At 42.4% G+C, this 26423-nt stretch overlaps 1 protein-coding gene across 3 annotated transcripts in view; it reads left to right on the top strand.

Moving 5' to 3' along the window:
• The first annotated feature begins 15992 nt into the window (after positions 1-15992).
• Positions 15993-26423, top strand: part of pbx1b (pre-B-cell leukemia homeobox 1b) — a 61161-nt gene continuing 50730 nt past the window's right edge. For all 3 annotated transcript variants that reach the window (XM_079506485.1, XM_079506486.1, XM_079506484.1), the window contains exons 1-2: positions 15993-16541; positions 17640-17713. In XM_079506485.1, coding sequence (XP_079362611.1) covers positions 16354-16541; positions 17640-17713 — 262 coding nt within the window. In that variant the 5' untranslated portion in view covers positions 15993-16353. The remainder of the gene's footprint in view (positions 16542-17639; positions 17714-26423) is intronic.

Genomic DNA, 26423 nt, shown 5'->3' with positions numbered 1-26423 from the left:
TGCCTGATGGCAGGAGACACATTGAGGTTAGACAGAACACTCCATATTTGGGCATAGCTGCATTGGAACTCCTTATATGGTTATGGCTGAGTCGACATGTATGTGACAGAGGTGTGCCTTCCGGCCAGTCCTCCCTTGAGCTAATTTGATATACTAGAGTGGTGCCCGTTGGGCACTGGCCTACTTGGAACGATGCAAGTTGGAAATGAATGCCCCACCCAGTTATTATGTATGTGTCCCTTCTGTGTCCCTTTGTACCTGTGTAAGAGTACCCGTTCCACCCATCTGTCTGTGTCCATTTTATGGCCATATATGGAGATTTCTGTATCTGTCTCTGTGTCCTATTATTCCTATATATGGAGATCTGTGTCAGGCATGCCCAAATATGGAGTGGTGTGATGTCTCCATATATGGAGCCTGGGCAGGGGCCCTGTCCAGAGCCCGGGCAGAGGCCTTTTTGGGGCGGTTCTGGACAGCCGTGGGTCCGACCGACTCGACACCAGGCACTGCACCCCCTGTGGTGGGGTGGAACGCTTGTATCGAATTTGAAGTCGGTGGGGCGAACGGTTCTCGAGTTACATATATATATATATATATATAGTATATATATAGTGATGTTATATATAAATATAACATCACTAAATTATCAACTTAATCGCTGGGGTTATTGCGCTGACATTGTTGATATGCATCAATCAGCGTGTTCAGAATTTTGTACCCGACAGTTATACGTGGGTGAAATAGTCTCTCTCCCCTCTCTCGCTCATTCCCTACATCCGTAGTCCATACATGACCCTCTCCCATCTATTTGTCCCTCTCCCTATCATTCTCTAACTCTCTGTCTCTCTCTATCTCTAATTAATCGAGCTCTGTTCTGATGTCACACACAACCTTCCTCCTGCTCCCTAGCTCCCTCCTTCCACACTCATGCAAGCCCATATTTGGGCATAATTGGCCTACCCTCCACAACTTGAACTTTATATAGTAGACTTTCCTCTAGGGCTAGAAGCTTCTATATCTGTATGTCTCTGTCCATCACATCACCTATCTCATTCACCCGATCAACTCACTTGGTGGGCGTATTACTGAGGGAGTACACTGTCCAAGGTGTAAGTCGATCAGACGGGCGTGGGCGACACTGCAAGCACTCATATCGTAGTTCTCAACAACATTGGAAGCAGCATTTCCGGGGGCCAAGCAATCCACTCGCTCCTTACAGACACACGTTCCGAACAGCCACTTGTTCCGAACAGCCGTGTTCCGAACAGCCACGTTCTGAACAGCCACACGTTCCGAACAGCCGCATTTCGAACAGCCACTTGTTCCGAACAGCCGCGTTCTGAACATTCCCACGTTCCGAACAGCCGCGTTCCGAACAGCCACGTTCCGAACAGCCACACGTTCCGAACAGCCACACGTTCTGAACAGCCACACGTTCCGAACAGTCACACATTCTGAACAGCCACACGTTCCGAACAGCCACACGTTCCGAACAGTCACACATTCTGAACAGCCACACGTTCCGAACAGTCACACATTCTGAACAGCCACACGTTCCAAACAGCCACACTTTCCGAACAGCCACACGTTCTGAACAGCCACACGTTCCGAACAGCCACACGCGCGGCGCGTACCAAACAGCCACACGTTCCGAACAGTCACACATTCTGAACAGCCACACGTTCCGAACAGTCACACATTCTGAACAGCCACACGTTCCGAACAGCCACACGTGCGGCGCGTACCAAACAGCCACACGTTCCGAACAGTCACACATTCTGAACAGCCACACGTTCCGAACAGCCACACATTCCGAACAGCCACACTTTCCGAACAGCCACACGTTCTGAACAGCCACACGTTCCGAACAGCCACACGCGCGGCGCGTACCAAACAGCCACACGTTCCGAACAGTCACACATTCTGAACAGCCACATGTTCCGAACAGTCACACATTCTGAACAGCCACACGTTCCAAACAGCCACACCTTCCAAACAGCCACACGTTCCAAACAGCCACACGTTCCAAACAGCCACACATTCCGAACAGCCACACGTTCCGAACAGCCACACATTCCGAACAGCCACACTTTCCGAACAGCCACACGTTCTGAACAGCCACACGTTCCGAACAGCCACACGCGCGGCGCGTACCAAACAGCCACACGTTCCGAACAGTCACACATTCTGAACAGCCACACGTTCCGAACAGTCACACATTCTGAACAGCCACACGTTCCGAACAGCCACACGCGCGGCGCGTACCAAACAGCCACACGTTCCGAACAGTCACACATTCTGAACAGCCACACGTTCCGAACAGCCGCACGCGCGTTCCAAACAGCCACACGTTCCGAACAGCCACAGGTTCCGAACAGCCACATTCCGAACAGCCACGCGTTCCGAACAGCCACGTGTTCTGAACAGCTGCGTTCCGAACAGCCACACTCCGAACAGCCATGGTGTCAACATGCTTGTTGACACCTCCTTGTCAACCCATCCCAAACATCCCTTCGCGTCAAACGTCTGACAGATGCTCAATTCCCTCCCAACTCGTCACATGACATTGTTTGACCTCATGGAGAATTGGTTATATTTGTAGTCATTAGGCTAAACATGCAAGTCCATCACTATGGTCTTTTAAATCTTTCTATCTAGATAGCAGATATAACCTCCATTTAAAAGTGAACATACTTTTTGTACTTTTTCCATGAGATTAACAAGTGATAGATCTTCATGGGTGAATAAAACTTGACAGAAGACATAAGAATCCAAATTAAAGTGTGACACATCCTTCAGATGTTGTCACACAAGGTTCAAATAACAGGGCGCATGTTGTATTATTTATTGATTTACCTGATGAGATGTCATCTTTGATGCCGTTTGTTATGTTCACAGAGAAGGCTGAAGTCTAAGAAGCTTAACTGACATGAGTTGCCGCACCCTTGCCAAAAACACACATATTTTCGTAAAATATTAAAGGTCTATACAAAGAGGAGCACCTAGCAGTTTGTGCTGCCTGTCATCACTGTACACATGTCAGATGGTGTAAGTTAATTGGCTGGATCAGACGGTGTCTTTGAAAAGTTGATTAAAGAGAATACAAAAAGGGCTCATCTCAGATTCTCCTTCCTGGCAACTTTTTGCTTAACAGAAACATAACAACGTCTCTGGTCAGAGACACACTGACGCTGAACACATCGCACACATCACTGAACATATTGCACACAGCACACCAGTCCAGGCCTGCACAGACTAGGCCTGTGCCATTTGGATAACACTGTGCTGCCATCCTTGCTCCATGTTACATGCAGCATTTGTAACATTTACACAGTAAAATAATAATAGTTGATATGGTATCAGTATTACCGGTACTATGTAACAGCATCTTGCTGCTTCCGTTGTTTTAACCAAGATGGCGCCCAATTAACATTTTAAACCGCATAATGTTGGCCGTTAACAGCATACATTTGTACATTAACATGCACTTAGAAATATTTTAGGCAGCAGGAAAGGGAATAAAACAGGGAATATGATAACATAACAATTCCATAATTCCTCTGAGCATTATATTATGTTTGATATTATTCAAATGTATTTTCCTCCGGGCGACTTCCAAAGCTTAAAGTCATACACAATATGCCGGGGCTTTCTCAAAGGGCATATTGGTTGTTGTTGTTGCATATTAATTCAGTATCCAGAGTGATTGTGACTGGCTACAAACCAAACCCTCCCCTTCTTATGTCTCCCTCCTGCCCTGCAGGGGTAATATAGCAGGATTATGAGTCCTGCACCATGCGTTTATACATTCCCTTCTCTGACTAGTCCTTTTCATCTCAGGCAATTATGTCTTTGGCCCATCAATCTGTCACTCAACCCACACTGATAAAAACACTGTGTGGTGTGGAAGAGGTTGCCAGGAGAGTACTTTATTGATTCATTGCCTAACACTTGACTTTTAATCAATCTTTTTTTATTTCATAAAAGCTTAGACTCCATAGACCACACGCCTGAAACGTGATCACATTGGAGATTGTTTTGATTATTTTGAGAATGACAAAAACATAGACATTAATACGATCTGTTATATTAGTATCATGATTCACTGTGCCTAATGGTTAGAGGACGTGCTACTAGCAAACAAATAACTTTTATTTTTGGCCCCAGTTAATACAAACAAAAAGCCAATTAATCTAGTCTAATTTTAGCTGGAAATGAAGAATTGTGTAAATCAAATCAAATCACGTTTATTTATGAAGCACATTTAAAAACAATTTTCATTGTACCAAAGTGCTGTACAGAACATCTCATCAACATGACAAGCACAGATAATAGGTGTGCAACAGAATACAGAGAGTAAAACACATTTATGAGCAAACTGAAGTTATCATAGGAATAATCATAATAATGGGTTAAAAACAAACTAAATAATAACACGGACAATCAAACAGGGTTTTGAGCCTGGATTTAAAACCTTCAATGGAGGGGGAGGTTCTAATAGAGTAGGGGATGGTGTTCCATAGCCTAGGGGTGCGACAGAGAAGGTGCGGTCTCCCCTAAGCGGTGGAACCTCCAGTTGCTCCAGGTCTGTTGATCTGACGTTATAGGGTTGTCCCGGAATCGGATCGGGAGCCAAAAAACGTGACCGGGACATCCTAGTATCAATATTATATCCATATCATGATATTAGACTGGAAATTGTCTGTGATTTTGGATATTGTACTATTGTGATATGGCATAAACGTGTTCTATAAAATATAAATATCGGATCGGGGAAAATCGGTATCGGCAGATGCTCAAAATCGGATCGGATCGGGAGCAAAAGAACGTGATTGGGATATCATTATCTGGCGCGCCTAGTAATACAAGTGTCTTAAAATCAATTCTAAATCACACCGGCAACCAGTGGAGGGAGGCCAGGACGGGAGTGATGTGGTCTCTCTTCTTGGTGCCAGTTAGGAGCCTGGCTGCTTCGTTTTGAACCAATTGAAGAGTTTACCGTGTAAACAAACATGTGTCTGTGTGTTGGACATGGAGGACATGCTAGATGTGCTCAGTGATACGCACCAAGCACTAAGAAGCACAGTACCATTTTCAGTCTTATGTCATCCATTTGCTTCTCAGAGTGTACAAAATGTAAGCAAATTCCTATGTGTATATGGAAGTTGTTTTTTGTGTCATTGACATGGCTCCATATGGCTGTGCAGGCGTGAGGGGAAAATAAACTATCCAGCCTCACCACAAACAACACTGCTACCTTTGGTAGAACGGAGGAGTTCAGCACATGCAGGATTTGAGAGGAGGATCAGTAGGAAAAAAGAGAGACTGCGCGCATATTCTCTTGCCGTGTAGAAGTCACAAACACCTACTGTACACCAGTCAGACACCGCTTCATAGATGATGCACATGTGTACGCACGCACACACACACACACACACACACACACACACACACACACACACACACACACACACACACACACACACACACACACACACACACACACACACACACACACAGGCAAATTATAAACACACAGCTGAAACCCAGGTGAATTTGGAGCAAGCTGTTTTCATCCCCCCCACCCCTAGCCCTGTTCAGCAGAGCTGTCACACAGGCAGCACTCATAATGAAGGGTAAAATATTTTATTCAGATTTATTAATTTGAAAATGAAGCATGCCTGTCGACCGAGGGACAGTTCTTCTCAATCTGTCAACGCAGAGCCACTCGGCGCTGACACTGGGATTCATTTGTCTTGTCGTCTCTGACAGTCGGATTCTCCCACTGCTCTGCAGAGAGGGATCGCCCAGGGATTTTTTTTTTGAGCCGGATAAAACACATTCCGACAAGGAACAGCCTCTTTATTAATGCAAATGAGGCCTGAAAAATGCCAGCAACAGCTCCTTGGCTCCACCGACTCCTCTCTCTCTCTCTCTCTCTCTCTCTCTGTCTCTCTGTCTGTCTGTCTGTATCTCTCTCTCTCTCTCTCTCTCTCTCTCTCTCTCTCTCTCTGTGTGTTTGAGGGGGTTAATAAAAGCAGGCCTACAGAGTGGTGGTGTGAGAATAGGGCCTGCAGGAGGACCTGTCACACTGCAGCCGTGACACTCAACACACACATGGGCCCTCCACCAACTTTTTGAGCCTTTCTTGTCTATTTTTTCCTTTTCTTTTTTGTATAATTTTTCCAGGGTCCAAAAAAAACCTTGCACTTGATAGCAAAGAGTATATTGGCCACATTCGAGATGTCTGTCCTTCTCTGAAATTAGAGGAACACTTGACCGCGATTCCACTGGCCAGCCGCAGCCTAGATGTCGTGGGGAAAAGGGTACGTAAATGTGCCGCATGTTCAAAAGAAGATTAATTGTGGTTGACGAAAACAAAATTAATCAACGCGAATGGGTAATGGCCAGCCCCCCTTGGTCTCTTGCTGCTGATCCTCGTTTGTAATATGATTTATGCAATTGCTCCGCAGCACATCAAGGTTTTTTTTTCAGGTTGCTGCATGGTGGTGGTGAAGTGTTTACATAAACTGGAGGCCAGGAGGAGCCTCGCTCGGCACGGCTGAAGCCGGTGCGTGCGTGAGCGCAGGCCAGAGTTGTTGTTTTATTTCGCCAAGAGTCCTTTGACATTTATCTCTCTCCACCTGCTCTCTGACGGTGATTCCATGTGACAGGGTCCTCTCCCTCTTCCTCTCTGCCTTTCTATCCGCCCTCTCTCCTTTCATTCCTACCTAGTTTGGCCTGTTATCCTCTCTTGCTCTCTGAAGCCGGATTTTACACCTCATCGTACGATGAAAATAGCAGATATATAAGCTCACGATGTGAGCTTATATATCGGCACGATGTGAGTTGTAGATCCACTAATTTCAGTTGACAGCACTCGTCGTATGACTGATTATAAATTAAGCATAACCCAGCCCCCCATCCCCATACTTCCTCCCACATCTCTTTTCCCTCCTCCTCCTCCTCCACTACTGCTCTTGAGCTTGTGGGCATCTAGACCTCGCCATCCCGGGGCCGGACACTCGCATCACATAAGGCAGATTGAACTTGCTGGGCTGTGGGATCGTTAAAAAGGGAAGCTGTCAATCAAGTGTTGTGCGACGGGGAGGCGAGCACAGGTTGGGACCGGCGGGAGTGAAGACGTGAGCGCGATGGGATTGCTCCCTCTTTTAAAGGTCTAAAATGGGATGGCTTCTCCAATCCTTCAATTACTTAAATGGATGAGATGGGGAAAGAAGCGGGCGCTGCCACTGTAGCTATGCTATAACGTTCAGATTGGCTAATTGGTTATCTTCTCAAACAAGGTAGAGGTTGTATTTCACTCAGGGAGACAACGAGGCATCACTTATTCAGAATCCTCCCCCCTGTCAATATACTGTAGCCGACAGAGGGCTGCTCCTGTTGGAAAACAGGCTGTCTGTAACACTGTACACTGACTCTTTCATAAAGGCTGCGTTGCACTATATGAGCAAAAGAAGAAAAAAAGGGAGTAAAATGTCAGCCAGAGAGGTGGCTGTTTCAATTTGTTTTCATCCCCTATATTGGCTCGCTCTTATGGGAAAAGTCACCTTAATTGCAAATGCTTCAATACTTGACCTCACCATCAGTTCATTAACCTGGCAATAAAGGAAGCCCTCGTTCTGCCAGAACTACACCCGGCCGAGCCATTTGAAAGCCATCTCACTCTCTCAACCCATTTCCCCCCCAGAGTAAACGTCTTTGCGAGCCACCCACTTTATCAATTGCCTTCATAATTTTAAAAGCCTTTTTTATGTTGTTGTTTTTCTCTCATATAGTAAATGGAGCCATAATTTAATATTTTAATGCATGTTAATGTGTTGTTTAACCTTCTAGCAACAATCAGGCGTCTCTAAAAGGTTAACCTTGAACGTGAGCCAGTGCAGACAGCAGCACAATAACGCGTCAATCTTTGAAAAACACGTCTGTCTAATGGATTAGTGGTTGATTGCGCAGCCCCATCTCGAGGTGGATGCCGTATATATCGGATAGGCATTAAAACAAGCATTTCTCAATTTTCTCCCCGCTGGAACCTCAGGGTCAATGGATCGCTAGGGCGACAAAATGCTGAGTCAACGCTTGCCTCTTAATTTATCTTTGGGTTTGATTAAAGCTTCGTTTAGCTCCACCACTCCAAAAATAAAAATGTAATAGGCTGGATGTTAAAATCCAGGAGGCATTCTTTTGCATAATAATGTAAATTATTGAATTGGTTTAACACTATCACTGATGTGACTAGTGCACTTTTCTGTTTGCTATACTAAGAAACTGCAATTCCAGAGGAGGACGCTGGATCTTGGGAAGAATAAATATTACATAATGGATATGACAGGTAACGTAAAAAGACATTGATGGCCAAATGAATGAGACAGGGGGCATGTATAACTACCAAGCATGTGAAGGACACTTATACTGTCAGTGACATTTATGTGACGTGTTGACATTGTTACAGCATCTGTGCCTAGAGAACTAATATAGATAAGATAAGAGAAGAGAAGATAAACCTTTATTGATCTCCAGGGGGGAATTCTGGAATTCTGGTCATAGCAGCAGCAACAGCTATATAATATATATATATAAGTATATAAGGCTTATAAGGCTTCAAGTTCATAACATTCGTAACATAACATTCATAAATGTTTATAATTATGCATACCAACTTTATAACTGAAGTTATAAAGACTTATAATGCATTATATAATGCATTTAATACTTTTAATAATTTAATACTACCTTGTTATAAGTTGTTATGCATAATTATAAACATGTATAATAAGTGTTGTAATGCTATAGAAGTCATTATAATGCATTTTAAATGCACATATAATGTATTAGACCCAAACTTAATAGTTGCAATGCATTTCTTCACTGTGGTATTACTTTTACTAGTCAAAGTTCTAAGTATACTTCTTCTACCACTGCTCAATCGTTTTGTATTGCCGAGACACTGACAATTTTTTATTACAAAAACTTACACACTGTGTCCACAGGCTACAAGTCATTTTCAACAGAAAATTCAGCGCTCCAAATATGCCAATTAATCCTTATGTTTTTGTTTCACCATTTCCACTCACCTTCTTTCTACCAACAATTCCTGCTCCGTTCTGTGAATGGAAGCGAAACACATTTCGTTGCCTTTAACCAGTTCCCTGTGCTGATTATAATTCTTATCCCATGATTTTTGGCTTTCAAAGTTTGCAGGATTGGCCCGTTTTGAACAAAAAGCCTCAAATCATGAACGCAGCGTGCAATTTACGTGAAATCTTTCACAGACTTTCCTACTAGGCTGAGGAATATATCCCACCCTTTTCACATTGGCCTGTTATAGCGCCACCAACAGGTGGATTTTTGCAAAACACATTTTTGGAACAAAATGCCTCAAATCATCCAATTGCCATCCAAGGCGTAAGAAGAAATGGTACCCTTTTCACATTGACCTATTATAGCGCCACCAAGAGGCCACAACCTGACCTGCCCTGGTGGAGACCTGTGCCCCGAGGGGCACTTTATCTAGTTGTTATAACATAGAGTTACACATTTGAAACTCAAAATGATCCTCAAATACTGTGTAAGGTTTTCAGCTTGCAACCTTTTAAACACTACAACGTCTACCTACATTTGCATTGCAAGCTTGCAAGCTTCGTATTTACAAATAATGGAAGTCGGCCTGGGCCGGCTTAGCGGTCCAGGCACCTTGGCTGGTAATCCAGCATGACAGTGTGTCGTGGCTTCGAGACCCGATCCCGAAGAACTTTACTGTGTGTCTTCCCCCCATCTCTCTCCCCGTTTCCTGTCTACCTACTACAGCTATCAATAAAGGCAAAAAGACCCAGAAATATATAAAAAATTATAATAATGAAAGTCAAAACATTATTTTATTGCTATCTGATGAAACCCCAAATCAGCTAACAGTCACTATAAAAAGTTTGACTTTTTTCTCTGCCTTACTGGTATGTATAGGTATAATCCTCAGTGTTACATTTGGTAACATTTGGTTACATTCGTACACACTCGTGATTTTACTGTAATCCCTGCATGGGTCTGTCTGTTAGTTAGTTTTGTTCTTACCCAGTTCATTCATTCACACTTCCACTCGTCTGTGTTTATCTCTGTGCTATAACCAAGGGGCTCAAGCCCTGAAAAGGTGCATGTGAGACCCCTGTGATACACTCCTGTGACAGTGGTTGAGCAATGGCTCTGTCTTGTTCTCGGGCCCCTGCTGAAGAACAGGTCCCCTTTGTTCTGTGATGTATCGATCCATTCAGGCCTCCTCCCCAATGTACTCCTCTGGTGCTCGCTGTGTTCCAACTAGCTTGTACCGCATTTCTTCCTCCAACGTTCATTCGCACACAGCAGCCAAGGAAAGTAAACTGCACAGTGCTCACTGTCCTCAACGAGAGGTCCCTCGCCATGGTGTTCTACAAACCTATTACTTTATGAACGGTTATTGTGACATCACATGTCAGGAGTTTCACATTGGCCGCTATGTTTTTCCCAACCTGAGGTCTTAAAAGATCACATATATTTTCTAAATAGTGAAAATGTAGTGAATAGCGAAAATAGCAGATCTACGATGCAACACATTGTGATATTGTATAGTGTGTGTGTGTGTGTGTGTGTGTGTGTGTGTGTGTGTGTGTGTGTGTGTGTGTGTGTGTGTGTGTGTGTGTGTGTGTGTGTGTGTGTGTGTGTGTGTGTGTGTGTGTGTGTGTGTGTGTGTGTGTGTCCTTTTATGGAACTTTTTAGGCCACTGTGGGCCTAGAAAGCGATGTATGATGACTTCATACATGTCATGATCATTTTGATAAAAGTCACATGCAAGAAGGGGGGGGGGGGGGGTCCTAAGGAACAAAAGGTTGGTTAGCACTGTTATACAGTACTGTGGTCTTTGTCATTTGTTGTTAACTTCATTGTTATTACAATGTGTCATATTTATCTCCATCAGACGGGTGGTGTGTGTGTGTGTGTGTGTGTGTGTGTGTGTGTGTGTGTGTGTGTGTGTGTGTGTGTGTGTGTGTGTGTGTGTGTGTGTGTGTGTGTGTGTGTGTGTGTGTGTGTGTGTGTGTGTGTGTGTGTGTGCGTGTGTGCGTGCATGCAAGAGCTAACTCACTCGCATGGGCCAATCGGCATCATGCAGGGCAAGGACCTCAATTTCTGAATATTCTTTTGTGAAAAAGATTTGTCCTGCCTGCTGTGAATGTGAATAAATACTTGGAGCATTACAAAAGTGAGTTGCGAGCCTTTTGCTTTTCTTCATGATATCTGTTAGTTTAACAGTTTGGCTCAGCACCAAGATCGGAGGATGTGCGCTGTTCTATTTCTTTCCTAAAGACTACAGCTAAAACATATTTTTATTGCGATTGATGGGAAACTGTTTCATGCCAACTTTGCATAGTTGGTGCCATGCAGGTACCAACGGTATGCGTGAGTCCGCTGTTGCATCATTTCAATCCACGCGCACTGAAGCGTATACCGGTATACCGGCCACTGTACACATTTAGGCTATAACCTTGTAATGTCATGTTCTATGTCCTAGTGATGGCAACATGCCACTCTACTTTTTGATGTGTTCACTGTCCAAAGATTTTTCTCAATACTACATGTCACTGTCTGGTTGCACCACAATGATGTAATGACACTATGACAGTCCTTTATAACTGTACACCCCCCCCCCCCCCCCCCCCCATTGCCCCATGCCGTTTGATACACGCACACCACCCCAAAACATTGTCATCACATGCCCCAGACAGACAGAGAGATGGAGGGAGGTTGGGCATACCTCCTGGCAGAGATTTGTTCTCTACTGAGTGCATATAGTAAGTATACTAAATCTCTTGATCATTTAACCTACTTGAAGATGACTTAATCTATTCCTTCCTTGTTAGGGCAGATGTATGAATCACTATACTGGTAGACAAATCGATTGTCTCAGTCTCCCACGTCTCCAAAGGAATGTATCATGCTCCAATATAAAACAACCCCAAGGGATTGTTAGGCGAAGGATAATCTTCGTGTCGCCAAGCCTTTGTGTCAAACCATATATTTTGATGTAAAAGGAGCCTCTAGCTACTAGTGCATATAATCTAGCTTTACGTACAGTTGGGTCACACAGAAGATCACCAGTGGGCCATCTCAGTTGCAGTGACAACACTAACACTGAAGTTTAAGTCACAGGTAAATGCTATAACATCAGACGCCTCCTTGTTTTCTTATGATAGTGCTTTTTATTCTTTGAACATGCTGTGACTTCCTTTTCATCAGCCACTTTCCCTCTGTTGGATGTTTGAAATCAAAGAGAAGGTGTGCTTTCTCTGTGTTCGTTTCTCAGGCAATAATAACTAGAATCAGAGGAAGGAGAGTCAAAATGTCTACAGTATACGCCCTAGTCCCTCCTTCCTATCAATGCCACTTCTCTAGAAGCCAAAAGTGTTGTGAATGAATGGGAAGATTTATCTGCATAAGCCCATCACATGGAGTGACCTGGGGCCTGGAGCAGAGAGGACTCTGTTTGAGGCGCCATGGAAGGCAACCTCTGGCTGATACCCTGGCCTGTCTCTCTCCCACTCACTCTCGGTCCTGTTCCAGCTTAGGAAACTCTCTGACTCTGTGGTGACTTGTCTGACTGACCCTACATTCAGGGACTGATTAGGAAGTGTGTTTGTTGTTGTGTGGTGTTGCCTGAGTGAGGTTTTTAACCACTTGTCTTAAACCCTAAATACTAGGCCCCATACCCCCCCCCCCCCCCCTCTATAATACATCTCTTTGCCATAAATAGCAGATCTCCATGCTCATAATGTGTCACATTGCGATGTGTCGCAAGCTTTTCGATCTGCTATGTTTGCCAAATGTTCGCCCTTCACCAAGATCACTAAAGCAAAACTATTGCTGCTATATTTTTGGTTGTTAATATTATTGTTATTATTGCTGCTACAATGTTAAGGACCCAAACCCAAACAATATCACTCTTATGCACTCATACTTTATAAGATGTTACAATAAAAATGAATGAATGTTAGCTACAATTAAACGGCACTCGCAAGTGCGTCGTCTTTGGTTGCTATGCGGTGGAAACCTCCTCAAACTTGGGCTCTAATGGGCTTTAACCTTTTTAGATATATTAGTTTACCTAGAAATCTCAAGTTAACGGCGAGATTACATGGAGCAAAAGAGGAAAATGTTAACATAATGGTCTAGCATTGCAGATACAATTAAGGGTATGATTTAGGTTACACAGTGGTAAAAACTTTGCACAGGTATGCTTTTCGTGACATCGTTGGTCCTGGGAGGGATGGGTGGGCGGGTTTGTTTGTTTGTTTTTATTTTTCTTATTTCTTTTACACTATGTATATACTGTACATGTATCACGTTTTTGTATTCTTTATTCAGTCATAATCCCAGTATATAATTGTACTGTTTGAATTAGGCTTTAGCCTCTGTGTCCATCGGTTAACTCCATTTTAGTAAATGGTGCTAAACAGATGTTTGGGGGAAGCGTTGGTCTTTGCTCTACCTGATGGAAATCCATTTGAGGTGTGGCACACATTTGTTATGAAGTTGAAATATTCAAAACTTCTAGTGCTGGGTGCTCTGAGTATTTAAATCATGCAAAGGTGCGAGTGCTGTTCGGAATGAGCACCAGCATATGCATCTTTTTCATGCAGCCTAAAGCTCAACTCCAATGCTTTGGAAGATCAACTGTATACAGTGTGGTGGTGTGAGGTCCAATGCTGCATGGGGGTGATATATTTTACACTACTGTTAGAAGTTGCCATTGTTTCCCTTAATAACTGTGGGAGTATCATAGAATCACACAAGGGAGGCTTGTACTTTGCTTCAGCAAACATATTCAGTGTCAAGTTTCTGTATAGTGTACACATCTCCGTCAAAATATAAGTATTAAATACCACCTACAGTATTTTGGCATTGCATGTTGTACCACTAGTGAGTCACACATGGTCTGGCACTAAACGCATGAAGATCACTAGTGCCTGGTCTATGATTCGTTTGCCTTGCCATTGCCACAGAGTTTGAAAGTATCAGCATATATTTAGATTTCTAAATGCCCTGCTAACAGAACTTGGCAGATGTTAGGGAGTCATACGGTTGCTGGTGTAACAGAGACCCCCTCAGGTATTCTCATTATTCTACCACTGAGCAGATGGCAAGGAAACTTACCACACTTACCATTATACATCATGCATATTCTGCTCCCAATTTACATAGCTGCTGCTTCACAGGAGCTCCTAGAGGGAGAGTACCTAGCTCAAGGATAGCACTGCAGCTTCACCTGGGACTGGTGAAGGCAGTCTGAGATGTCACTGTCACTACACCTCAAACTCAAATATGCTAATAGTCAAACAGTGGTATTCCAATGGGTGCATCCCAGTTGAATATTTTGAATGAAGCTTGAAGTTTGTTTGAGAAACATTATATTAATAGATGGGGGGTAAAAATAACTTCTAGCTATATATACAACAGAAGCTCACTTCCGGTATTCAAAATTGACGCATTTACTGAAAGGATGTCATAGAAAAATATGCTGTATTTTAATAGCATTTCAGTCAATAATTGCACATGTATTGCACAAAATATTTTGCCTGCATAATGGTACAGTAATATGACATCATTTGAATTCAAAGTGTAGTGCAACTCAGTCTGAAGACATTTTGACATAATACAGTATGCATGTCAAAAGTCAACATTCACACTTGAAGTGGAGCCAAGAAGTGTTACTGATATACTATATCACACAGTACAACATCATTCACGTTATAATAGCCATCACGATATCTTGTCAAACTGAGAGCATACCTTGTTTGACACGAATGGCTGCAACACCACCAATGTAATATTGTTATCACTTATCGCTATCGAGCTTTATGCTTTGCACAGCCTTGTTCACACTTAAACACTGTCTCCAGCATTTTGCCCCTCCTCTCCCCTCTTCTCAGTGAACATCTCACAGAGGCAGGAGGGAGCAGCGTGCAAGTGAGGCTACACTAGGCCTGAAGGGCACTTTTCAGCCTGGCCAGACACACTCGGGCTTTGCTGCTTGGCTGCGCCAACATGGGTCACCGGCTTACATTAGGAGGACCCTGCCAAACTCAGCCATGCGAGGCCCTCCAACATACCTGGGAAAAAGAATCCACAATGTGTGGGGTCCACAACCCCAATGTTGAGCACAAACTAAGCACATTGTACATAATGATGTGAGTGTTAAAGATCATGTGGTCCCATACTGAGAATGTAATGTCATTACAAGATATCACACAGAGGTCCTTCATGGTGATTACACCCATCAGTAGATGGGCTCCCCTTACATTCATCTTAAGTCACAGTATCTAACTCATAACTTTCACAAGATGAAGGGGCCTGGTCAATTGTTTTGATTGGTGTACCAAGGATTCATCTATTTCTATGCAATAGTTTATGAAAATGAAATTGTCTTTTGTCAGTCTTGGACTCTTGGGGAACAAATGGGTATATTATTCCCATGATCAGGGGGGAGACTTAAGCAGACCTCTTGTGTCAATGACTATTATTTATTAAATATATAGCCCTGAGTTCAGGCTCTACAGTAAAATCATCAGGGTTAATTTATCGATTTCTATTTGGTTACATTTGTACACACTGGGTTAAATTAACAGGATTTTATTGTAGGCCTATCCACTACTCTCTGATCTCTCTTGTCTTTTGCATGGCAATCTCCAAGAGCTCTCCCCTTCTGCAACCCACCTTTAGTAGCCCTCCAATGATCGACGTTTCATGAGAGGCACCTCAAGGTGGGGCTAAATGGTCTATATTCCCAATCATGTCGCGTAGGCGGAGTCTGTCTCTCATACTCCAGCGCTATGTGCTGTTTGCCAGCCTGTACTGTACATGACAAAAGCAAGAAGAGGATGGAGTAAGTCAAATGAACCTAGTTACTGTCTCTGAAAGCCACTTTTTATCACGGAACATAGTCTATTTGACTAGAAAGGGTTGAGGATTTGGATCACTCTGTCGTATTATATAAAACGTGCCGAATTCATATTTTGTAGTTGAAGTCAGCCTATCTTTTCTGCGCACAGCCTACTCCTCTACTCACAAGGCAAGGCAGTTCAGATCAGATTTCACACTGAGCTTCTTCGACCAGCTGGGAGAGAAACGAGACTGAGCAAGAAGAGAAGATTCTCTTCACCTCCTCCGATACGGGGCTGCTTGCTTGGCGACTCATCCGCGCTGCGAGCGCTCCGTTGTGCGCAATAACGCTCTGTCGGAATTTATTTTTTCTCTCTCTGGGATTTCAGTGAGACGGACGCCGAGGCGAGGCACAGAGTGAGCTGGGAAGAGATGGACGACCAGCCGCGGTTGATGCATTCTCACTCGGTAGTAGGCATGGCAGGGCACCCCGGCCTGCCGCAACATATGCAGGAAGGCAACGGAGGAACGGACGGCGATGGAAGAAAGCAGGACATTGGAGACATTTTACAGCAAATTATGACCATCACTGATCAAAGTCTGGATGAAGCCCAAGCCAGGTATGGATGTGCTCAGATTCTGTATCCTCGTCCACTGTAAAGCAATGTGGCAATTTAAAGAATAAGAATTAAAAGCAGTGACAATTTGAAATTTAGAAAGCTGACACAGAATTCACTTACGCCGCGCGCTTCAAAATAGTCTGTAACAAAACAGGAAAAACGACGGCATGCACTGCAGCACTTAAACTTAAATCATGAAATGGCAAGCTGGTTCTTAAAGATCAAACGAGACAAAAAGTCGACACCTAAAGTATGTAAATCTGTTTTCCCCTTCTTGCAAGTGTCTTTCATAAAATGTTGACACTAGGCTATTTATGAAACACTTCGCAGGTTCATACAGCCTGAGCCTACCAAGTCCAACACGGATCCGCAGAATAAATCAATACAATAATAATAGGCTATTCTAATTAATACGAAATGCAATTGTAGTATTAAACATCCCAGTGAACCACTGACTCAACAGTCTTGACATGCACGAAGCAAATGTTTACAACGTGGTGCACAAATACACATTTGATCACTTTCTATTTTTTTTTTTACAGATTGAATTTAATGTTAATACATTTTAATTTTGGTTTAAGTCAAATTAAGTTAGACTGATTTAATTGGTCTGTGACAGTTATGTGTCAACATGATTTAACTCTATTTCTGTGTGTATTTTACAGTAGCCAACCATCTACGATCAACAGTTTTGCATTATGGTTAACATACTTATGGCTTTCTGTGTCCTTGTTGTATTACACTTTACTATAGCAATTAGGGATAAGTAAATAAAATACATTAATTAAAGGGCAATGATTTAGAACAGTTGATATGTGTTGATTGATTTCTTCTTCAAGCCCACTTGCACCTATGTAGGTTTTCTTAAAGATAGGCTACTATTATAAGAAGATAGTTGGGTCATATTAAGCTATAGCCTAGTAGGCTAAGTACTATATATTTTAGTATTGCATCTTACAATCCCATTACACACTGGGTTTTCATAAAAAAACCAAATACAAAACCATTTACTCTTATATTGATGGTTTAGAAGTAAAATAGGCTATATAATTCTCTTGCCGGCATTTCAGGTTGCTTACACCAACTTTTGTGTTACAGGAAACACGCTCTGAATTGTCACAGAATGAAGCCTGCTCTTTTTAATGTCTTGTGTGAAATCAAAGAAAAGACAGGTACGTTCACATTTTCAGCAACATTTATTGCTACTCATTCATTCACCCACTTTCACTCTAGTTTGGGCAATGGCAACCGTGAGATGTAAATGTAAATTATCATTATGGCACTGCACTGGTCCACATTTTCTGCTCCAAAACTGCAACTCACTCCTGTAAAATGTGCCCAAACAATAACTTTTGTTGGATAAAATTTGTGCACAAAATATTTTGTCTCAGAGAAGCATACAGTGAGTGAGAATACTTGTATGTTGCTATTTCAGAGAAATGTTCAAGAACCTGATGCAGGAATCACGATATTCAATCATAATACTCTTTGGCTTATACATAAACATAATACCTCTATTTTAACAATCTTTACAAGGGGAAAAATAACCACCCATACAATTTATCATGTCACTAGATGAATTAGACGTTTTGATGTTATCATAATAGAGAGAATTATTGTGATGTCTCCAACGTTAACTGTCACATCTGGTGAATATGTCTCATTCTATTGAATATTGTGTCCCTCCATTAAAGTAGAGAGCGTGTCACACAAATAATTGCTTGAAGAGAAATGACATAACATAGGAGGCGTAAGTCATGTTTCCAAATCGTTTTCCCCCTGTGACATTTTTGAAATTGGCACAGATAGAATTCAGCGCTCTTCAGATTGATAGCGTGCATCTCATCTTTTTTATTTTTCCCTGTCTTTTAGACTGACTATAGGGAATAGGACTCCTTGAAACTTATGGGTGTGAGATATTGAGTTGCTATAGCTGGCTGGTTTAACGTGGGAAAGCAGCCCGCTCTCTGTGTTTCACAGTTATCAGCGTGTGAAATAAAACGGAATGGTTACAGGATAAATGAGATATCATTTTCACCCTCTCCAAAGTTGCACTAGATTGTACTTCTCTCGCACTGGAGGTTACTACTTGAGCCGTTTGTCATTTTCCTGCCTTTCTTGCATGTGATCTCTCTCTTGCGTGGTGTTTTTTTACATTGATGTTTTCATTGAAGTTCAATTCCCTGCCTCTGTGCCCCCGAAACCCCATGTAGCTTCCCCCTGAATCGGCCCACTGCCTCAGGAGGGCAGGGGGGCCTTTTGAAGCCTGCTGGCCCTCTCTTCTTTTCTTGTTGTCTTGGTAGGTTTTCGGAGGGGGAGTGACACAGTTATGCATAGTGTTTTACTCCCTGGCGTTCCTCGGAGTTCATCCAAAGTTCGGCTCAGCAGAGAGTACAAAGTAACTTGGACCCCTTCCTGGCTGCGCACCCTTTGCTTTTCTCTTTCAGTTGGCAACCCATAAATACACGGTGCAGGTTTCAGAGCTTAAGAGAAAAGATTTGGTGCTTGTCCTGTATTCGTATGCTTTATGTGCTGCATGCAATTCATCATTGACAGCAGTGAATTTTACACTGCAAAATCCTGAGTGTTAATTTAACCCTGAGAGGGGTACAAATGTACCCAAATAGGGTCCATTTGGTTACATTTGTATGCTCTCTGGGGTTACAAATGGATACATTTACACTTAGGATTTTGCTGTGTATGCTTTGCTTTAGTCACAGGCGATGAACCTTGTTGCAGATTTTATATAGCTGGAACCCATATCCTGCTGTTAATACTTTTAAAATGTAGAAAGTATGTTGAGTGTTTTTGCATCAAATCACCTGTGAAATCTGCATTACAATTGACGCTAAGCTAGAGAGTCAAAAGAAGTCAATACTTGTTTTTCATTGCTTTCGTCTGGAATAAGCCTCCTGTTTAGTATGTAATTTGGCATTCCAGGCTTGCTGCCAAAGTGTAAAAATTATCATCGTGGTCACCACCACCTAAATAGTATATGTTTTAAATACCTCTTCAACTTTGGTTCAGTCTATTAGTGAAGCAATGTAAAGGTTGAGGTTACGGCTGGTTCAGTAGTTGATTTAATGTAAACACTTTCTGTAGAATTCAGAATATCTTTTATTATTAGTTATACCAGGAGTAATTTAACCAGCAGATTATATTGTCACTGTTGCAAGAAAACCTTGTATGACCAATTACCAAGGAATTGGGAAAAAATATTCACGAGATATTTATTTTTCATTGGTATTTATTTTTTATTAAACCCACAGACAGACTTTTTACACTTTGTTATAACCTGGCATCCCATTTTTGGGCATTATGTGATTTTTTCCAAAAAAAAAAGAAAATAGCTGAAAATAGCTGAAAAGTTCATGATGTTGTGTGCGCTTGTAGATCGTCTATTTTTGCCACTTTTGTCATACGACAAACTATAAAATAACGCAGCATTAATTTATGAAATAATATATTTTCTGCCCAAGCCCGACACCAACAATATGTCATTGTTTTCTCTAGACTAGATAGAATATCAGATTTCAAATGTATATTTTTTGCTATGTTGTGGTTAAAGTCACCCGCATCGATGTGTCTCGATAAATTGTCTATTTTGATAGAAAATCATAATGTTGCTCCCTCTAGTGGTTACGTATTGCTAGTTTTAGTCTTTTTCGTTTCTTTTGTTTCAGTTTCGCTTTGGTAATTGTCTAATGAAAACACTCTCTTGTAGTGTTTGCATTTCTTCTAGTCAACTATAATAACCCCAGTACCATTCTTTACAGTCTGAAGTCACAGGAGATACCACTTTGAATCTAGTTTGGTGCTAACAAGCCCCCCGCTCTCCCGTCTGCCTCCCTTTGTACAAACTGTCAAACTCGTCCTGTTACGTCTTTTTAAAATGGCAAAGTTAGCACTGCCACAGCCAAAACACTGTATGCACTGCACTGCTAGCTTATTCGTGCCTCTATATATATTTTTTATTTTTCATTTTTGGTGTGTGAGAAACATTTTGTGCTTCTCTTTGTACAGAGAGTCCACACCACAGTTATGATTTTGCGAGTAATAGAGCTACTATTTTGCCGTGCTGCTGTGTCCATAGACTGCACACAGTAAAACCTTCAGTGTTCACTGTTCATTTATCGATTTGTAACTCAGAGAGTATACAAATATAAGCATTTACATATGCAGTACATTGGTGTACTCGCTGAGTTAAATGAACACTGACGATTTGACTATATTTTCTGTCAGTGGCTGCCTGTCCCCATTGCAGCTGACAGCACCTGCAGGACAGAATGCCAGCGTTGATCTAGGACCTGAACTTCTGACCCACTCTGTGTATTTTTACTGGGACGCAGTGAGGGATGGCCAGCAGAAATATTGTGAAGTATAAACAAGCACAATGGTGCGCTTACACCCGAGAGGAAAGGAGGAGGAAGGAACACTTTATTTAAACTAAGGCGTCTTCTTTCTTTTTTCTTTTTTTCAACACAGACACTGGTTTCTTTTTTTGTTTCTCTCTTTGCCCAGTTTCATTCCAAGCATATTTTGGTTGTCTTTTTTACTCAAGGAGGAATGCTATTTTTCAGAGCCTGTGAATGAGTGTGTGTGTGTGTGTGTGTGTGTGTGTGTGTGTGTGTGTGTGTGTGTGTGTGTGTGTGTGTGTGTGTGTGTCTGTGTCTGTGTCTGTGTCTGTGTCTGTGTCTGTGTGTGTGTGTGTGTGTGTGTCTGTGTGAATATGATGTCTTTAACACTAGTGAAAGCTACAAGGTAATGTCTAAGGAAAGTGCATGTTATTTTACTGAGACAATGGCATTCCGATCAACACTGTCCATTCAGTACTACGCAGACAGTCTTGACCATAATGAGCGTCGCAGTCCCGCCCTCTTTCATGACGACGACAGATCTGTAAGCCTCGAACAAAGCCAACTCGGATCGTGACAAATCATGACAACAAACACTATATTTTGGGCCGAACAAATAATTACAAAGAAGAAAAACAACAAAAAAGTGTTGTACTTGTACCCTGCCCTTTTTTTCTTCTTTCTAATTATTTTTCGGCCCAAAATATTGTTTGTTGTCGTGATTTGTCACGATCCGAGTTGGCTTTGTTTGAGGCTTACAGATCTTTTAATAAATTATTTTTTAAATGTCTATGGGGAAAATGAATGGGGAATTATTTCCTGGGCCTGTCTTTGTCATGAAAGGGGGCAGGACTGCGATGCTCTTTACTGTATGTGTTTTTAGGTTTGCTATGCATCTGAAATGCAGAGCAAAGGTAAAAATAGCTCCTTGACAAGGAAAGTTGAAGTTTGCCGTCATTAGTGCATGCAGTACCGCTGTGCTATGAGAGGCTCTGACAGGGACTTTCCAAAAATACATTCAAACAATTTGACTCCTCTGCTATTGGTCCATGAAACTCTAACCTTTCAACTGAATTCTATAACTTTATGGCCTGGTATATTTAGGCACATATCATATAAATATGACACAACTCAATCTGAGCCTCAACTATCTGTCAGTGTGCTCTAACTACAGTATGTATGTACATTACAGTACAGTACAGTGCATATCTATCTATCTATCTATCTATCTATCTATCTATCTATCTATCTATCTATCTATCTATCTATCTATCTAACTAGTATTGCAAAATAAAACAAATACAAATAAAATAAGTTATATATAGATATAGCTAATTTAATCTGTGAATAAAGAATAGGTGTAAACAGGCCAGGTGGTATATGTATTCTAAATGTTGTTCTTGTTACTTTCTTACGTGATACTAAATCGTTTTGTTTGCACTCTGTTTACGTGACCATTTACCCTGCCATTTGTTGACGACTAGCTTTCATGACACTTTACTCCAATGTTGAAATTATTAAGTCACTCTGGATAAGAGCTTCTGTTAAAGTTGTAAATTGATACATGTTTCTGTTTTTTTATACTGGAATACATACATAAGTATGACTACTTTCTTTTTCACTGTCAATTTTTTTGTTTTGATTGATGAAAAGGCCGCTTTAGATAAGCAAATGCTTGACAAACTGATTTGGAAAATGATCTGCCTTGACCTCTGTAAACACTTGGCCAACATCATAAATCTCTAGCAGCCCCAAACAGAACCACTCCTTGAGTGAGCTGCTCAGTAAATATGCTGCTCTGACTTGCTGTTGAATTTTCTTCCTCTCAACCTCAACAAAAGGCCAACTTTCTCGTGGCCTCTGTTTGAACAGTGTAAGGTTTCACGCCTAGGGGATCCTCCATTTATAAAAATGACTGGCTGGGTGATGTAATGTTATTTTTTGAAGGGTGAAAATAGGGTGTTTTACAGAGGGCAGGCGAGTAATGTTTGACGGGATGAAATGAGCCAGAGATCTGATTATGGGTGGTGGGGGCGGGAGGTTGGAGGGGGTATGGGGGCCTACACTATATTGAATTGTCAGTCCATTCACATGTTTGGCATCTGCCTATTTGTATTGTAGAGGTATGAACTCGCCTCTGCCCGGCATGTCATTGTGTAAACAGATGACGTCAGCCGTCATAATCACCAGAAAGAAACTGGTAGGATTTATATCCAAGTGCAGAGGAGTGGGTGATTTGTCTTTCTAACCACATTAACCTTAACGTCCCCATTCTGGGTACGTCATGTCATAGTAGGAGAACATTCTGCAAAAGAAATCAAACATTCTATAAAAGAAAGACACATTGTGACTGTGAGCTTTAGATATAATTTTCTTAACCAATGTGTTTGTAGGGGTGTTTACTAACATATCCCACATTGGTTTCTTGATGGTACCTGGTTGATGGTACCCCAACTTTCAGCAGTTGTCAAAAATTCCCCTAGGGTGGTTGAATAGAAACCAACGTGGGATATGTTAGTAGACACCTTTACAAACACATTGGTGAAGAAAATTCTTGGTAATAAATGTATTCCCAGATTTGACATTATTCTGATAATATTCCCTGACTATTGTCTAGTCTAGACCAGGGGTTCTCAAACGTCTTTATTCCATTTCATGGGGGAAATCTTTTGTTGGCCCCACACTTATTTTTTCAGTTGTCAATGTGCGACAACTGTACCTACCGTAAACTTCACATGACCCCACTTGCGGTCCCGGCCCATAGTTTGAGATACTTTAGTCTAGGGGAGAAAAAAAGGAATGGGCCAAGTGTAGACCCCTGGGGACCCCAATCAACAAAGTATACAGGGTTCAAGAGGGTTTTTTTTAGCCAAGGGTTGCATCTTCGGTTTTGCAACGCAAAGCCTCAGTGATACAGGTACAGTAGGCTACTGCTAGTTCTATCTACAGTACCACATGGCTTATTATCAAGACCACTGATTTAGGGAACCTCTCCTAAGGAATAATTCTGTTATTCAGTAGGAGGAATGCAGGGCTTGTGGAGAACCAACGTAAATGTAAACTAGCAGGTTGTAAATGTTTATTTTCACAATATCGTCGATCCCAAGGAGATGTTCAGTACAGCAGATGTCCTGTAGATGTACAGTATTGTCAGTCACACAGCTGCACGTCCTTTCTAGTCTTTTTAAATCTCTGGCCGGAGAGGATTCAAATATGTGCGCCTTTTGTCTCTCTTTCATCCTTCCTCCACTGCTGATACAGCAGCGTTCAGAGGGATGGGGGAGGGGGGTTGGGGTGCCAATCTAGCTGCCACAGCTGTTTCCCCAATCTCTCTGGTTAATCATCCACTGAGAGCAAGAGCTAAGATCTAATTTTGCCCGGAGGATCACAGCATTATGGGAAAAATGGAACAAATGGGGCAATGTGTATGCTGCCGTTGAGTAACCACTTTCAGCAAGGCATTCCTATTTTGGCCATGTCATCATAGTAAAATAGACGATCTGCAAGCCGATCTGCGATTGTATGGCCATCGTGTATATAAATCAGGCTTAAGTGCTTAACCATGCACCCAAGGGTGCTACTAGCTCCTTTTAATGGCATTTGTTGTCCAACCGTCGTCACAATCAGAGTTTGAGTGACAGTACAGCAAGTGGTGTGTTGATATCATTTAGGGTATAGAACAACGTGGTTACGTTATAAATTATGCAAATTGTCAGTCGCCTAATTGATACATGTTAATCATATTAAGGAGCTTAATTATAGGAATCTTACTGCGCTGCGATTTGGTAATTAACAGTGACATCACATTTACAAGGAACGTGATCTATTTTTCACTTTACAGGATAAGTTGTTCCGCCATTACCATGCCCTCTCATCCCGATTATAGTGAAAAGGAAAAAACGGGCAAGATGGAGACAAGTGGACTTGTAAATGAGCACAGGCCACAAGCATTCACCAAACTAGTAGACTCCATGCTCAAACCCAAGAATTGACTGCTCAGAAATCACAGTGCTGCCAATTGCTCCAATCAAGTGGTCTGCAATCTCAATCCCTCTAGATTTGGCCAGCCTTTTTTTCTTTCTTTTTTTCCCCCTTCGTACCAGCCTCCTTAATATGTTACGAATTTAATCAAGTCCGCAAATTTGTTATGCACGTTAAATTGAACACGCAACGGCATATGCGAGTGTGGTTACCATACCAACCCCCCCAGGAGTTCATTTTCCATAATGTAGTGTTTGGAATCTCATTTCCTACCACTCTCCCCTGCTGCTATACGCAGACGCCACCTCCAGGCCTCTTCTGTGACGCTACCAATGAGCCTTTCACACACCAGGGAGACAGAGGGAGAGATAGGGAGAGAGAAAGAGAGAGGGAGACAGCTGGGGAGAGAGAGAGAGAGAGAGAGAGAGAGATAGAGAGAGAGAGAGAGAGAGAGAGAGCCCTTGTGGGAGAGAGAGATATGGTGAAGAGATGGAGAGGGGGAGAGAAGGAGGAGTAAGAGAGAGAAATAGCAGGAGAGAGGGAGATATGGTAAATGAGAGAGAGAGAGGGTGAGAGAGAGAGGCCTCTCTCCACGTAGTGGAAATGACACAAATTAATATACACTACTTAAACCAGACCAAGATTAATGGTTCCCTTTCGCTGCAGCTTAGTCCCACTGTCAGTTGCCGGGTGCTCGTTGGACAAAATCAACACTAATCAACATTTATTCCACTTTTGCCCTGGGCCCTCAAGGAGTCTGGCGGGACCGTGCACCCCCTTCCCCCCGCCCCCCACCACCACCACCACCTTCCAGCAATCCAGCAGCCCTCCCTCCCTTCCTCCGTCCGTCTCGCTACGCTTTTCACCTCTCATCCAGCTCCTCCATACATCACCCTCCTCACACCGCTCCTCCCTGGCTCCTCCGAGGAGAGTGCTGCGCCCCCTGCTATCAGGACACATTAGAGTCATGATAGATTTTCTCTTTTCATTTGCATCTGATATTTAACACAGCAAAGCAGTTGCTCTGTCACTTTACAGTAAACCTGTGTGCGTGTGCGTGCGTGTGTGGTGTAGTGTAGTGTAAAATCCTGAGTGTTCATTTAAACTCTGAGAGTGTTCAAATTGAACCAAATGGACCAAATTTGGTTCCATTTGAACTCTCAGACCCTCACGGGTCAATTTGGTCCCATTTGTACACTCTCAGAGGTACCGCTCTTGTTTCTGTTTGCATACGTACGTATCTGTTTGCATGTGTCTGTGCATACAATTTTAGGCAGTGACCCCGGTCGGTCACTAATCTTATCTCCACTTAGCCGCCAGAAACAGAAACAGGATGTGCAGTCATTCTTATATATGTCACTTAAATGTACTGTACAGAATAGATCTCGATTTTCCCTGGGAACTTGAGATTCCCGTTTGTCACAGTTAAGACAATAGTGATTGGACAGGACAACTATCTCCAGAAAAAAAGAACCATTAGGGTCTACATAATTACGGTTAGCATCATATCATTTTAAAGGTGATCATTTTGGTGCTTTCCAAGAAA

Source organism: Electrona antarctica, assembly GCF_951216825.1.
Source record: "Electrona antarctica genome assembly, chromosome: 7".
Taxonomy (NCBI): Eukaryota; Metazoa; Chordata; class Actinopteri; order Myctophiformes; family Myctophidae; genus Electrona; species Electrona antarctica.
Note: the sequence above shows the minus strand (reverse complement) of the source record. Positions and strands in the feature narration are given on the sequence as shown.